Source organism: Tupaia chinensis, unplaced genomic scaffold, assembly GCF_000334495.1.
Source record: "Tupaia chinensis unplaced genomic scaffold, TupChi_1.0 Scaffold000291_1, whole genome shotgun sequence".
In the NCBI taxonomy this organism is placed as follows: domain Eukaryota; kingdom Metazoa; phylum Chordata; class Mammalia; order Scandentia; family Tupaiidae; genus Tupaia; species Tupaia belangeri.
Window position 1 is genome coordinate 2973727 of NW_006159776.1, and position 12037 is coordinate 2985763.

Below are 12037 nucleotides of genomic sequence, written 5' to 3' on the forward strand. Positions count from 1 at the left end.
CCACAACAGCAACGACTACCACAACGAGTTCAGGAGGTAATGTGGAGCTTTGGGGATGGGAAGGAAAGGTCCTGGATTTTTAGTGTAAAGTAATGTGAAATAATTCAGAAGTGAGGTTCATCCCCAAAGCATTTGAATCACCCTTAAAATAAGTTCTATATACACTAACATTAGAAAGTCGCCCAAAAGAAATCCTACCAGGTGGATGAAAAGATACCCTTGCTTACACTAAACATCAGTGCTATAGTTGCCAAGATCATATTCCATTTAGTTTATTCTAAGGGAGAGATTATTCCTGGTTTGTATATAGTGTTATTTTCTAAAGACTTAGAGAATGATTTGCTTGCCATGTTTTCCCATTAAGTGTTATAAAATACATGTAATGTCAAAGCCATCTAGATCTCAGTAGTTATTATGCATCCAAAGAAATGAAACCTTGACAGATTTAAAATCTTGTATCTAGAGGGAGAGGTGAGCAGAGTTTGAATTCATCTCCTTACTGGTCAGTAGCCGCATTGCCATTGTCCTTGTTCTGACTATGCAGCAAAACCTATAGCTTGGTAGACCCAGAGATTACGTAATGGTTTCTCTATATTCTTTTTTTTCTTTTTTTTTTTAAAGGGGTTTTTGCTATAGGGCGCGTGTGCTCGCCAGACAGAGAGAGGCAGAGAGACAGAAAGCGAGAAATCATCCCCCAGGGGGATGGCCATACTGCAATCCCTTCTCTTCCATTCTCCTCTCGGGATCTTGAGCATGCATGCACACATGCCCAGCGTGAGTTTTAAGCCACCGGGTCCGGGACACGAACCACGGTCGACATAGCCATTACGCTAACTGCTGGTCCTGGTTTCTCTATATTCTTTCTTGTGTATTTTGATAAAATAAGGTAAGCTGTTAATTTGGAAGAGGCCATTCTTCCATCCATTTCCTAGCTCTAGTTATGGTAGATAGCTCTGGTTGACAGAAGTCCTTTAGTGCTTTGTGTACAGTCTTCCAGAGCACAGGCTTCTTGTTGTTGAGATTCAGCATGGTGGTCAAAAGAGGAAACCACAGCTCTGGTTCAGGTTTGGGGCACTGTCCCATTCAGCAATTGTTAGATAACTTAGTCTCTAAGACTCATTTTCTTTATCTGTGAAGCTTGTGTTATGCATAGACTAATAAATATATATTATATTCATGTTATTTTGAATGATTGCCTTCCTGAATAATTTAGTAAATGGCAGCATACAATTAAAAACTCTCATTACTCATTAGTAACCTCAAAAAAAAACCATAATTTACTTTCATAAAGCGTAACCAGACCAGCATACTCAGAAGTCACAGATTCCATATTTATGCCATATTTGGTGTTATCGTTATCATAAAGGGATCCTAGACTAAAAAGTTCTAAGAGTATTAGTACTAGATTGTCTTGCAGTTTACAAGTTCTTAGGTCAAGTTCTTATAGATCACGTGTATTTGAAATTTAATGGTAATGGGGCCAGCAGGTGGTGTGGTGGTTAAGGGCTCTGGATTCCTACATGACTGACTGCAATTTGAGTCCTGGACCTGGCAGCTTGCTTTCTCACTTTCCATCTCTCTATTTCTCTTTCTCTGTTCCTGTCTGGTCAAATTAAAATAAAATAAATGCAGTTAAATAAAATAATTATTTTTTTAAAAAAAAGAACAAACGTAATGGTAATAACTAAGTCTTTCTAATAATAGTTTTCTTTCTAATTGTAAGTAAGTTTCTATTAAAACTCTTCCTACTCTGTAAACTTGAATTCTTTTTTTTCCTGAAGAGGTTTTTTGTTATTGTTTTTGTTGTTGGGTTTTGATTTTGTTTTGTTTTGTTTTTCTTTTTTTTTGCTATAGGGTGCTTGTGCTCGCCAGAAAGACAGAGACAGAGAGACAGAAAGCCACCAGGTCCAGTACTCGGAACCACAGTCAACTATATGGGAATCCAACGACATAGCCATTATACCAACTGCTGGTCCCTGTAAAACTGAATTTAAGTGTTATATAGCTTTTTATCACTTCTTTGGTTTATCACTTCTCAGAAATTTAAGCTCAAATTATGTTCTGTGAGAGTTTTTGGCTGCATTATAAAGCAGTTACTTTTATTAAGTACTTGCTAGTGTTTGCTATCTAAATGTTTGATTTATCCAACTTTCTGCATATGTATTTACTGTTCTTATTTTAAAATGTTGATGTGTATTGTAGGACACCCCCTTGAATTTTTACGAAATCAGCCTCAGTTTCAGCAGATGCGACAAATTATTCAACAAAATCCTTCCCTGCTTCCAGCATTGTTACAACAGATAGGCCGAGAGAATCCTCAGTTATTACAGGTAACTATTACTCGGTTTTAATTTTGAAAGTGGGATTAAAAGTGTATCACATTTTGGAAAAGTCCATGAGCATTTTCCCCCCCTCTGTGAACTCTGTTTGAGAATGATTAAACCATTGTTCTAAGTTATACTCAGATTATTATGCACTAGATAGGTATACTGAGAAAAGAGTTGGGAGTAGAAATTGAATTAATTTAAATTAGTCACATAATAAATTTAGGGAGCATTTCATATTTCCTTCTTGGAAATTCCCAGTGCACATTAACATTAAAAAAATCTAAGAAGCTATTTAATAAATTGCTTAACTTTTTAAATCACTTTGTAAGCTCATGATTGGTACCTTTAGAAAACATAGCTGTGAGCTTATTTAATATTCAGATTACTAAGTATTTGTTTTTGTTTTTTTTTTTTTTTTGCTATAGGGCGCGTGCGCTCTCCAGACAGAGAGAGACATAGAGACAGAAAGCAAGAAATCACCCCCCAGGGGGGATGGTCATGCCGCAATCCCTTCTCCTCCATTCTCCTCTTGGGATCTTGGGCACGTACGCACACGCGCCTGGCATGAGTTTTGAGCCACCGGGTCTGGGACGCGAACCACGGTCGACTATGTGGGAATCCAGCGACATAGCCATTACGCTAACTGCTGGTTCCCAGTATTTGGGTTTTGAAACAGCATTGTACTGCTAGTGTGGAAGTTTAAAAAATAAGAAAAAGTTCTCTCTTCATACAGTCAACATTGGTTTTTTTGTTTTGTTTTTTAAAAAGGTTTTTACTATAGGGTGCGTGCACTCGCCAGCCAGAGAGAGACAGAGAGATAGAAAGTTAGAAATCACGCCCCAGAGGGGATGGCCACGCCGCAATCCCTTCTCCTCCATTCTCCTCTCGGGATCTTGGGCACGTACGCACACACTCCTGGCGTGGGTTTTAAGCCACCAGGTCCGGGACGTGAACCATGGTCGACTACGTGGGAGTCCAGCGACATAGCCATTACACTAACTGCTGGTCCCTTTTGTTTTGTTCTTTAAATTTATTTCTTCCATGAGTGAGAGTGAACTCACATCTGCACACGCCTGGCACTACAGTCCACCCCCAGCTTTCAGCCTCAGGTCATGGTCAAGCATGTGCGCAGTCCTAGACTTTAACTGGGAACCCTGCCATGTGGGATTGCCTCACAGAGCATGTGTTTTACCACTGCACCACCGTCTGGCCTCCCACGTTTATTTTCTAATGTTGATTATTTTATATGGGGGTAGAGACATTTTTGAAAAGAATTTGGATTCTCTTTAGTGTTCAGCTTGCTAAAAAGTACTGAGTTTAATAATGTACAAGAAAGCACATCCTTTCAAAGACTGACTGATCCAGATCACTCTGAAATATAGAGCAGTTGTAGTATCATAGCCTTTTCTTTTATTTGTGTTAAGAATTTTGAGTTTTTAGAAGATTGATAAAGGCATATTTATTTCCTCTGTTCTTTAAATCACTACAGCAAATCAGCCAACACCAGGAGCATTTTATTCAGATGTTAAACGAACCAGTTCAAGAAGCTGGGGGTCAAGGAGGAGGAGGTGGCAGTGGCAGTGGAGGAATTGCAGAAGCTGGAAGTGGTCACATGAATTACATTCAAGTAACACCTCAGGAAAAAGAAGCTATAGAAAGGGTAAGTGAGTAAATCCAAAAAATTCACTTTCTTAGTTACATTAACCACGTTTCAGATACTCTCAGTAGTCAAGGAGCTCGTGGGTCACTATTGGCTAAAGAGGACAGAGAATTTTCATTGACTGGAGTGGGTTCTGTACAGAGCCACGTAGAGCATTGCCCTAGGGATTGCCGTACATGTAGTCTCTAATTTGCCCTCCTCCCCATCTTGTCCTGTGAAACCAGGAGACCAGTCATAAAGTACCAGTCTTGTATGAAACAGGCAGAAGTACATTAACTGACTAAAAGTGTTACTGATGTTTTAAAATTCAAGAAGATATCTTAAAACTATACACTCATGTTGTTCCCTTTTTTATTCATAGTTTCAATTTTGCCTGCCCTGTTTTACTAAACTACTAGGTTGGTGCAAAAGCAATTGCTGTTTTGGACCATGAATTTTAAATCATGACTAGGTTTTATGTGTGTGTTTATGTGTGTATGCATATTTGTGTACATATACAGAAGTTATATGTATATATAATTTTTTTTAAGGTTTTTGCTGTAGGGTACATGTGCTCACCTAAAGACAGAGAGAGGGAAAGTGAGAAATCACTGGCTGGGATGGATGGCTACTCTATATTCCCTTCTCCTCCATTCTCCTCTTGGGGTTTTGGGCGCACATACACATGTCCCTGGTGTGATTTTCAAGCCTCTAGGACTAGGGGCATGAACCACAGTCAGCCACGTGTGAATCCAGTGCCTTAATTATCATGCTACCTGCTTGTCCCTCAAATACATCTTTTTATTTATTTATTTTTTTTAAGAGAGACTTTTGCTATAGGGCACATGAGCTCCCTAGAGAAAGAGAAGGTGAGAAGGTGGTATGGCCACGCCACAGTCCCTTCTCTTCCATTCTCCTCTCCGGATTTTGGACACATGCATACAAGGCCAGCATGAGTTTTAATCCACCGGGTCCAGGACTCAAACCATAGTTGACTATGTGGGAGTTCAGCAACATTACTATTATACCACCGCTGGTCCCAAATACATCTTTATTACTCAAAATAGGAATCGTTACAGTCAACACATTTTAGCCAATGAGGAATAAGTTTGTTTATTGCTATAGCATAAAAATACATTACTTCATCTTTTCATGTTTTTCATTATTTTCCTTTTGGAAATAGCAACTATGTTGCAATAGGTTTTTAAAGTAGATTTCACCTTGTCTTTACCAAATCAGAAATAGTGTTAGGTTGCTGGTCAGGGCCACAGCAGTAAAATGCAGTGTTCTGTGAGACCAACCCAAATGGGAAGGTCTTGGGTTTGCATGTAGAGACTTCTGTGTGTATGCTGGGCACTCACATGAGCATGATCTGGGCTAACCAAAGCTAAGGGGTGGATTGCAACAATAGGACCTTGTTGAGTGTTTTGTGTCTGTCTCACTCTCTCATGAAATAAACTTTTTTTAAAGTTGTAAAAAATAAAACACATGCTTTGGGATTCAACAAACTCTTGGAAAGCATCTTTTGCGTTCTGCTGGTTGTGGAAGTGTTTCCCCTGCAAAAACTTGTTAAGATGCTTGAAGAGAAGTAGTCAGTTGGCAAGAGGTCAGGTGAATATGGTGAAGAAGGGAAACTTTGCAACCCAACTTGTTCAACTTTTGAAGCATTGGTTGTGCAATGTGTTGTTAAGCATTGTCTTAGAGAAGAATTGGGCCCTTTCTGTTGACTAATGCCAGCTGCAGGCTTTGAGTTTTGGGTGCATCTCATCAGTTTGCTGGGTATACTTCTTAGATGTAATGGTTTTGCTGGAATTCAGCAAGATGTAGTGGATCAGACCCACCAAGTAGTGACCGTGACCATGACCTTTTATGGTGCAAGTTTGGCTTTGGGAAGTGCTTTGCAGCTTCTCAGTCCAGTCACTGATCTGGCTATTGCCAGTTGTATAAAATCCACTTTTCATCACACATTACCAGCCAGTTGAGAAATGGTCCTTTGTTGTTTCATAGAATAAGAGAAGATGACACTTGAAAAAGACCTTTTTTTTTTTTAATTTTCAGTCAGCTTCTGGGGCACCCACTTTCCCAGCTTTTTCACCTTTCCAGTTTGCTTCAAATGCTGAACAACATAGAATGGTGGACATTGAGTTTTCCGCAACTATACGTTAGCTAGCTGTCAGAGGATCAGTTTGGATAATTGGTTTCAATTGGTTATTGTCTGCTTCTGATGGCCAGCCACTATGCTCACCTTGAAGGCTCTTGTCTCCTTTACAGAACTTCATAGTCCACCGCTGCACTGTATACTCATTAGCAGTTCCTGAGCCAATGAGTTGTTGATGTCGAAAGTTGTGTCTGCTTTACTTACTATCATTTTTATCTCAAATAAGAAAATTGCTTAGGGGCCAGCTGGTGGTATGGTGGTTGAGGCACTGTACTCTCGCATGACTGACTGAGTTCGAGTCCCAGATCTGGTTGCTTGCTTTCTCTCTTTTTCTGTCTCTCTCTCTCTATCTCTAGTGTGTGCACATGCCTGATAGCATATAAAAATATTTTAATAATAAAATGAAAATATTCTTTTTAAAACAGTAATTAAAAAAGAAATCGCTCAGATTTGCTTTTTGTCTTAACTTCATTTCCCTACTCTTAAAATACATAAAAATAAGTAAGAAGTCATTAAGAAAAAAAGTAAGAACTGCACATTAAAATGATGTATAATATAACATAACCACATTTATTTAAGAATCTATCCAATATCAAATGGCAAATTTCAAAAATGTGAAACCATGATTAGTTTTGAATCCATCTAATATAAAATAAACAAGCAGGAGAATTACGTAAGAATTATATACAGTAAACATCAGAACCTAACTTGCCTGATTCTTTTTCCACCCTTACCACATCAACCTGTGTAGGTCAGTGGCATTGCAATAACCTGGTTTTTATGACTTTTCTCCCTCATTTTTAACATTTGTAAACCAGGAATCAGAGTACTTGGCATGGTCATGACAAAGTGTTTTGAGATGGAAACCAAGATAAAGTGCATTTTGTCTTTACTTAGGAAGTCATCTGGACAACAATATATCCTTATTTGTGATATACAGGAGTATTCATAATTGTTTATGATTAAATATTTCCTAAAAGATTTTTATATACTGTGCTGATTTTTTTTTTCTCTTTAAATAACACAATGAGTAAATAACACCCCAATTGTTGTATAGTGACTATTTTTCTTTCAAGTCTGGGTTATCAGTTTCTGATTTCTGTATTGGGGGTATTTTTCTCTCTGTGCTTTTGGTCTCTTATTCAGGAATAACATTGCCTGATCCAAGATCACATGGTTTAGCACTTCTTCCTTTTCTTCTTCCTTTCTAAGAATTTATGGCTCTTACATGTAGGTTTTGTCTATTTTGACTTGGGCATGTGGGATCCAGTTCCTATAACCACTGGGCTATGGAGCTGGCCTTTTGTTCTTGATCTTAGAGGGAAAAATCAGTCATTACCATTAACTATGATGTTAGCTGTAGGTTTTCTTGCAGATGCCATTTATCAGATTGAGGAAGATCCCTTCTGTAACTGGTTGAGATTTTTTTGTTTTTGTTTTGTTGTTTTGTTTTGTTTTGTTTGAGAGGTTTTTGCTATAGGGCTCATGTGTTCGCCAGAAAGAGAGAGACAGAAAGCGAGAAATCACTCCCCAGGGGGTGTGGTCACACCGCAGTCCCTTCTCCTCTATTCTCTCGGTCACACATGCCATGGTGCTCAGTGTGAGTTTAAACCACCGGGTCTGAGACTCGAACCACAGTCGACTACATGAGAGTCCAGCGACATGTCCATTACATTACACCACCTTCTGATCCCAAGAATTATTTCATTTTACTTGTTACTATTATTTTTTAATTTGACCAGACAGAGAGAGAGGGAAAGCAAGAAAGCAAACTTCCTGGTCCAAGACTCGAACCATGGTCAGCTATGTGGAAGTCCAGCACCCCAAATATCATGCCACCTGCTGACCTCTCAGAAGATTTTCTAATTTCCCTTATGAGTTTTTGAACCATTAAAATTATTTAGGATTGTGTTAATTTCCACATATTTATGACTTTCCATATTCTTTTCTATCAGTATCTAAATTAATTATATGGTGGTCAGAACATACTATGTATAATTAAACTTACTGAGACCTATTTTATGGAGTCACAGGATCTTTCAGAAGAACGTTCATATATACTTGAGAGGCATAGTTAATCTGCTCTTGCTAAGTGTTCTGTAAAGGCCTGTTAGGTGTAGTTGGCATTGTCCACTTCTTTGGTTTCCTTGGTCTTCTGCAGAAGTGTTATTGAAAGTGGAAGTATTAAGTCTTCCCACAGTTACTGCTGAATCAATCAATCATTTTTCTCCTTTAGTTTTGTCAGTTTTTGTCTCACATATTTTAATGGCTCTGTTTATGTTCGTGATTGTGTTTTCCTAACCTTTTTAAGTTTTTTTTTTTATCATAGTGAGTGTTCTTTGTCTCTATTAACAGTTTTGACTTTAAGCATTATTTTGTCTGATACAGTACAGCCATTCCAGCTCTCTTGGTTACTGTTCGAATAGCATATATCTTTTTGTGTCCTTTTATATTCAGCATATTATGTCTTTGAATCTGAAGTATATGTCTTGTAGAAGTTGATAGTTGGATTGTGCCCTATCTTTTACTTCAACCAGTCTGCTTAAGACCTAGATCACAAACTTATTTTTGTGTTTCTTAATTTACCTTTCACAGATGAGTAGTTACTTAGGCTGAATTGAGATTTTTGCCCAATTTGTAGAAGACATTTCTATATGTAGTCTAACAGAAGGTGATTGGGACAATTGAGGATAGGATTTTTTTTTTTTTTTTTTTTGAGAGATTTTCACTATTGGGCGCGTGCACTTGCCAGACAGAGAGAGACATAGAGACAGAAAGCGAGAAATCACCCCCCAGGGGGGATGGTCACACCGCAATCCATTCTCCTCTTGGGATCTTGGGCACGCACGCACACGCGCCCAGCGTGAGTTTTAAGCCACCGGGTCCAGGACGCGAACTGCGGTCGACTACGTGGGAGTCCAGCGACATAGCCATTACACTAACTGCTGGTTCCTGAGGACAGGATATTTGTAAATAAAATTTGGCTGTCAAATAACAGTATCTAATGAGTGAGGTTCAAAGACTTTCAAAAGTAGTGTGGCATCATAAGAAATTCAATAGACTAGGAAAAGGAAATTAAGTTGCTGATACCACCATTTATAATGTTATAAATGTTATACAGATAAAAATAGCACATTGTATGTCTTGATTTCAAAATGCATCATAAAATGTTACTAATTATCACCTGTTTTTCTAGTATGAAGTGTTGAATAAGGTGAGATTAAGAGTGGTGTTTGATCCCATGTTTGAAAGACATAAGTTACTTTAACAAGTAAAACTTAATGTGTTTACAGATAATTAGGTGAAGTAGCTCAGTGCTTATTCTGGTGCTTTCATCCTTCCCTTTAGGCATACACTCAAAGCCATTTGGTTTACAAAACTTTGCAGGGTCATTTCTATTTAAACAACAACAGCTAGCACATAATTACTGCTGTTCATGATTGACAGTGCTCACATATCTTTTAGCCTAGTAGCTTTGACGAGAAGCAGAGATTTTTTTGAGCTGTAAAGGAAAGGTTCTAGGTTCCATCCTGCCCTTAGAGTTGGATAGTGAATCATATTCAGCTAGGGATGAATGCATACAAAATTCTCAAGAATTTTTTTGTGTTGTAGTGTCTTTTTTTTTAAAGAGAGGGAATTTTGCTATAGAGTGTGTGTACTCGCTGAAGAAACAGAGGGGCCGGCAGGTGGCGTGGTGGTGGTTAAGGGCACTGGACTCCCACATGGTCAATTGCAGTTCAAGTCTCGGACCTGGTAGGTCTCTTTCTCACTTTCCCTTTCTCTTTTTCTCTGTCTCTCTCTGATCAAACTGAAATATAATACTAATAATAAATAAAGTTAAATCAAAACTAATTTTTAAAAAAAAAAAAAAAAGGAAAGAAAGAAACAAAGAGAGACAGTGAGAAATCAGACCCTTGGGGGGATGGCCACTCCACCATCCTTTCTCCATTCTCCTCTCAGGATTTAGGGCAAGCATGCGCGCACATAAGCCACCAGGTCCAGGACTGGAACTGCTGTCGACCTCGTGGGAGTCCAGCAATGTAACCATTACGCTATCTGCTGGTCCCATTGTAGGATGTTTTTGAGTAATGATCTGTCCATAGTGTTGTGTTGGAATCCTTAACAAATAAAATCAAATGTGTCATAACTGGTGGGTCGAACTTACATATATTTTTTTCTTTTCTTCCAGTTAAAGGCATTAGGATTCCCTGAAGGACTTGTGATACAAGCATATTTTGCTTGTGAGAAGAATGAGAATTTGGCTGCCAATTTTCTTCTACAGCAGAACTTTGATGAAGATTGAAAGGGACTTTTTTTGTATCTCACACTTCACACCAGTGCATTACACTAACTTTGTTCACTGGATTGTCTGGGATGACTTGGGCTCATATCCACAATACTTGGTATAAGGTAGTAGATTGTTGGGGGGGAGGGGGGCTAGGATATAGGGCAGGGATAAATACAGTGCATGTCTGCTTCAAGTAGCAGATGCCGCAGATCCACACAGTGTAAAATACTATACAACCAAAAATCAGCTTTTGCAGATCTTTATTTCTTCTGTAAAACAGTAGGTAACTTTTCTTAGGTTTCACTCTTCTTAGTGTACTAGATCCAGAAATTTAGTGTAATGCCCTGCTTTATATTTCTTTGACTTAACATTGGTTTCAGAAAAAAAACAACAAAAAAAAAATCTTTGCTACCTAGAATTTAAAGTCTCTGTTTCATGGCAACACTGGATAATGGCTTTGTGAAATTGAGAATAGTTTTGGAGCAACTGTAAAAAGAAATGCCAAATTATTGATGGTTATTGCTGCCTCACAGAAGTATGAAATTAATGTGTAAGAAAGCCCATTCTTTCATGTTAAATACTTGGGGTAGGGGAGGGGAGAAAGGGAACTTTTTCTTAAAAATGAAAATAATTTCTGCTCTTTTAAAATTTCTTGATCATTGAATGTGAGACCCTTCTAACATGATTTGAGAAGCTGTACAAGTACAGGCAGAGTTATTTTCCTGTTTACATTTTTTTGTTTTGGGGAAAATTGGTAGGTGTCTAATTACTGTTTACTTCATTGTTATATTGCAGTAAAAGTTTTAAAAACAACCATTGCATGTTTGCTTTTGATGTATCCCTTTGTGAAATTAGCACTTTGGGGGCCAATGGAGAAATGCAGCCTTCCCTCTCCCTCTCCTCCCCTTTCCTAAGCAGAAGTGTGTTTTCAGCAAGTCATGAGTCAAACTGCTGCCTTTTAAAAAAACCTAAGATGCTGATGCAGTTAAAAAATAATGCAGATGTTTTGAAACTGGGTTTCTGATATTTGTAAATGTTTTTCTTTATTAGATAAGAATGTATTACCATTAAAGTCATTGGTACTAATGCTTCAAAAGAGAAAGTAGAACTATAATCCAGTATCTTTTATTACATTGGAAAGACTGGCGAAATCTTTTGGAGGGGTTGGGAGATACGGCTGGAAAAGTACTTTGGGAAATATGCAGTCAAGATATGGCATATTAAAAGAAAAATCTTAATTAGCAGTGTTGGCTTTTATTTAGCTTCTTTTTGCATTTCATTTTTTTTTTAATTTCCTTCATTGGCATTGTTACTTCATCATATAAAGAGGGGCAGATGTCTGCTTGTTCAGTTTTTCAAATCTGTTTTCTTGAATATAAACGAGACTAAAATAATATTTTTTTAACCATCCAATACAAGTAAGAAGATGGATTTGCACAGGTTTCTCCCTGCATAATCTCTTACAATATCCTCAGCACAGTTTGGTGATGACTTTTAAGCTTTTACGTCATGCACTCGTAGCCTATCTCTTATGAAAATAAATGAAACCATGATTTTCCATCTCAATGTTATCATGTTTAATTTTCATGTGTTTATTCCATAAACGTGACGAGCCTTTTGAACTC

At 38.0% G+C, this 12037-nt stretch overlaps 1 protein-coding gene across 1 annotated transcript in view; it reads left to right on the top strand.

Moving 5' to 3' along the window:
* RAD23B (RAD23 nucleotide excision repair protein B) overlaps positions 1-12037 on the top strand; it is a gene marked incomplete in the record, with an annotated part of 33198 nt that extends 21161 nt beyond the window's left edge. Inside the window, 4 exon segments of the mRNA XM_027772683.1 lie at positions 1-36; positions 2203-2330; positions 3817-3987; positions 10314-12037. Coding sequence (XP_027628484.1) covers positions 1-36; positions 2203-2330; positions 3817-3987; positions 10314-10427 — 449 coding nt within the window.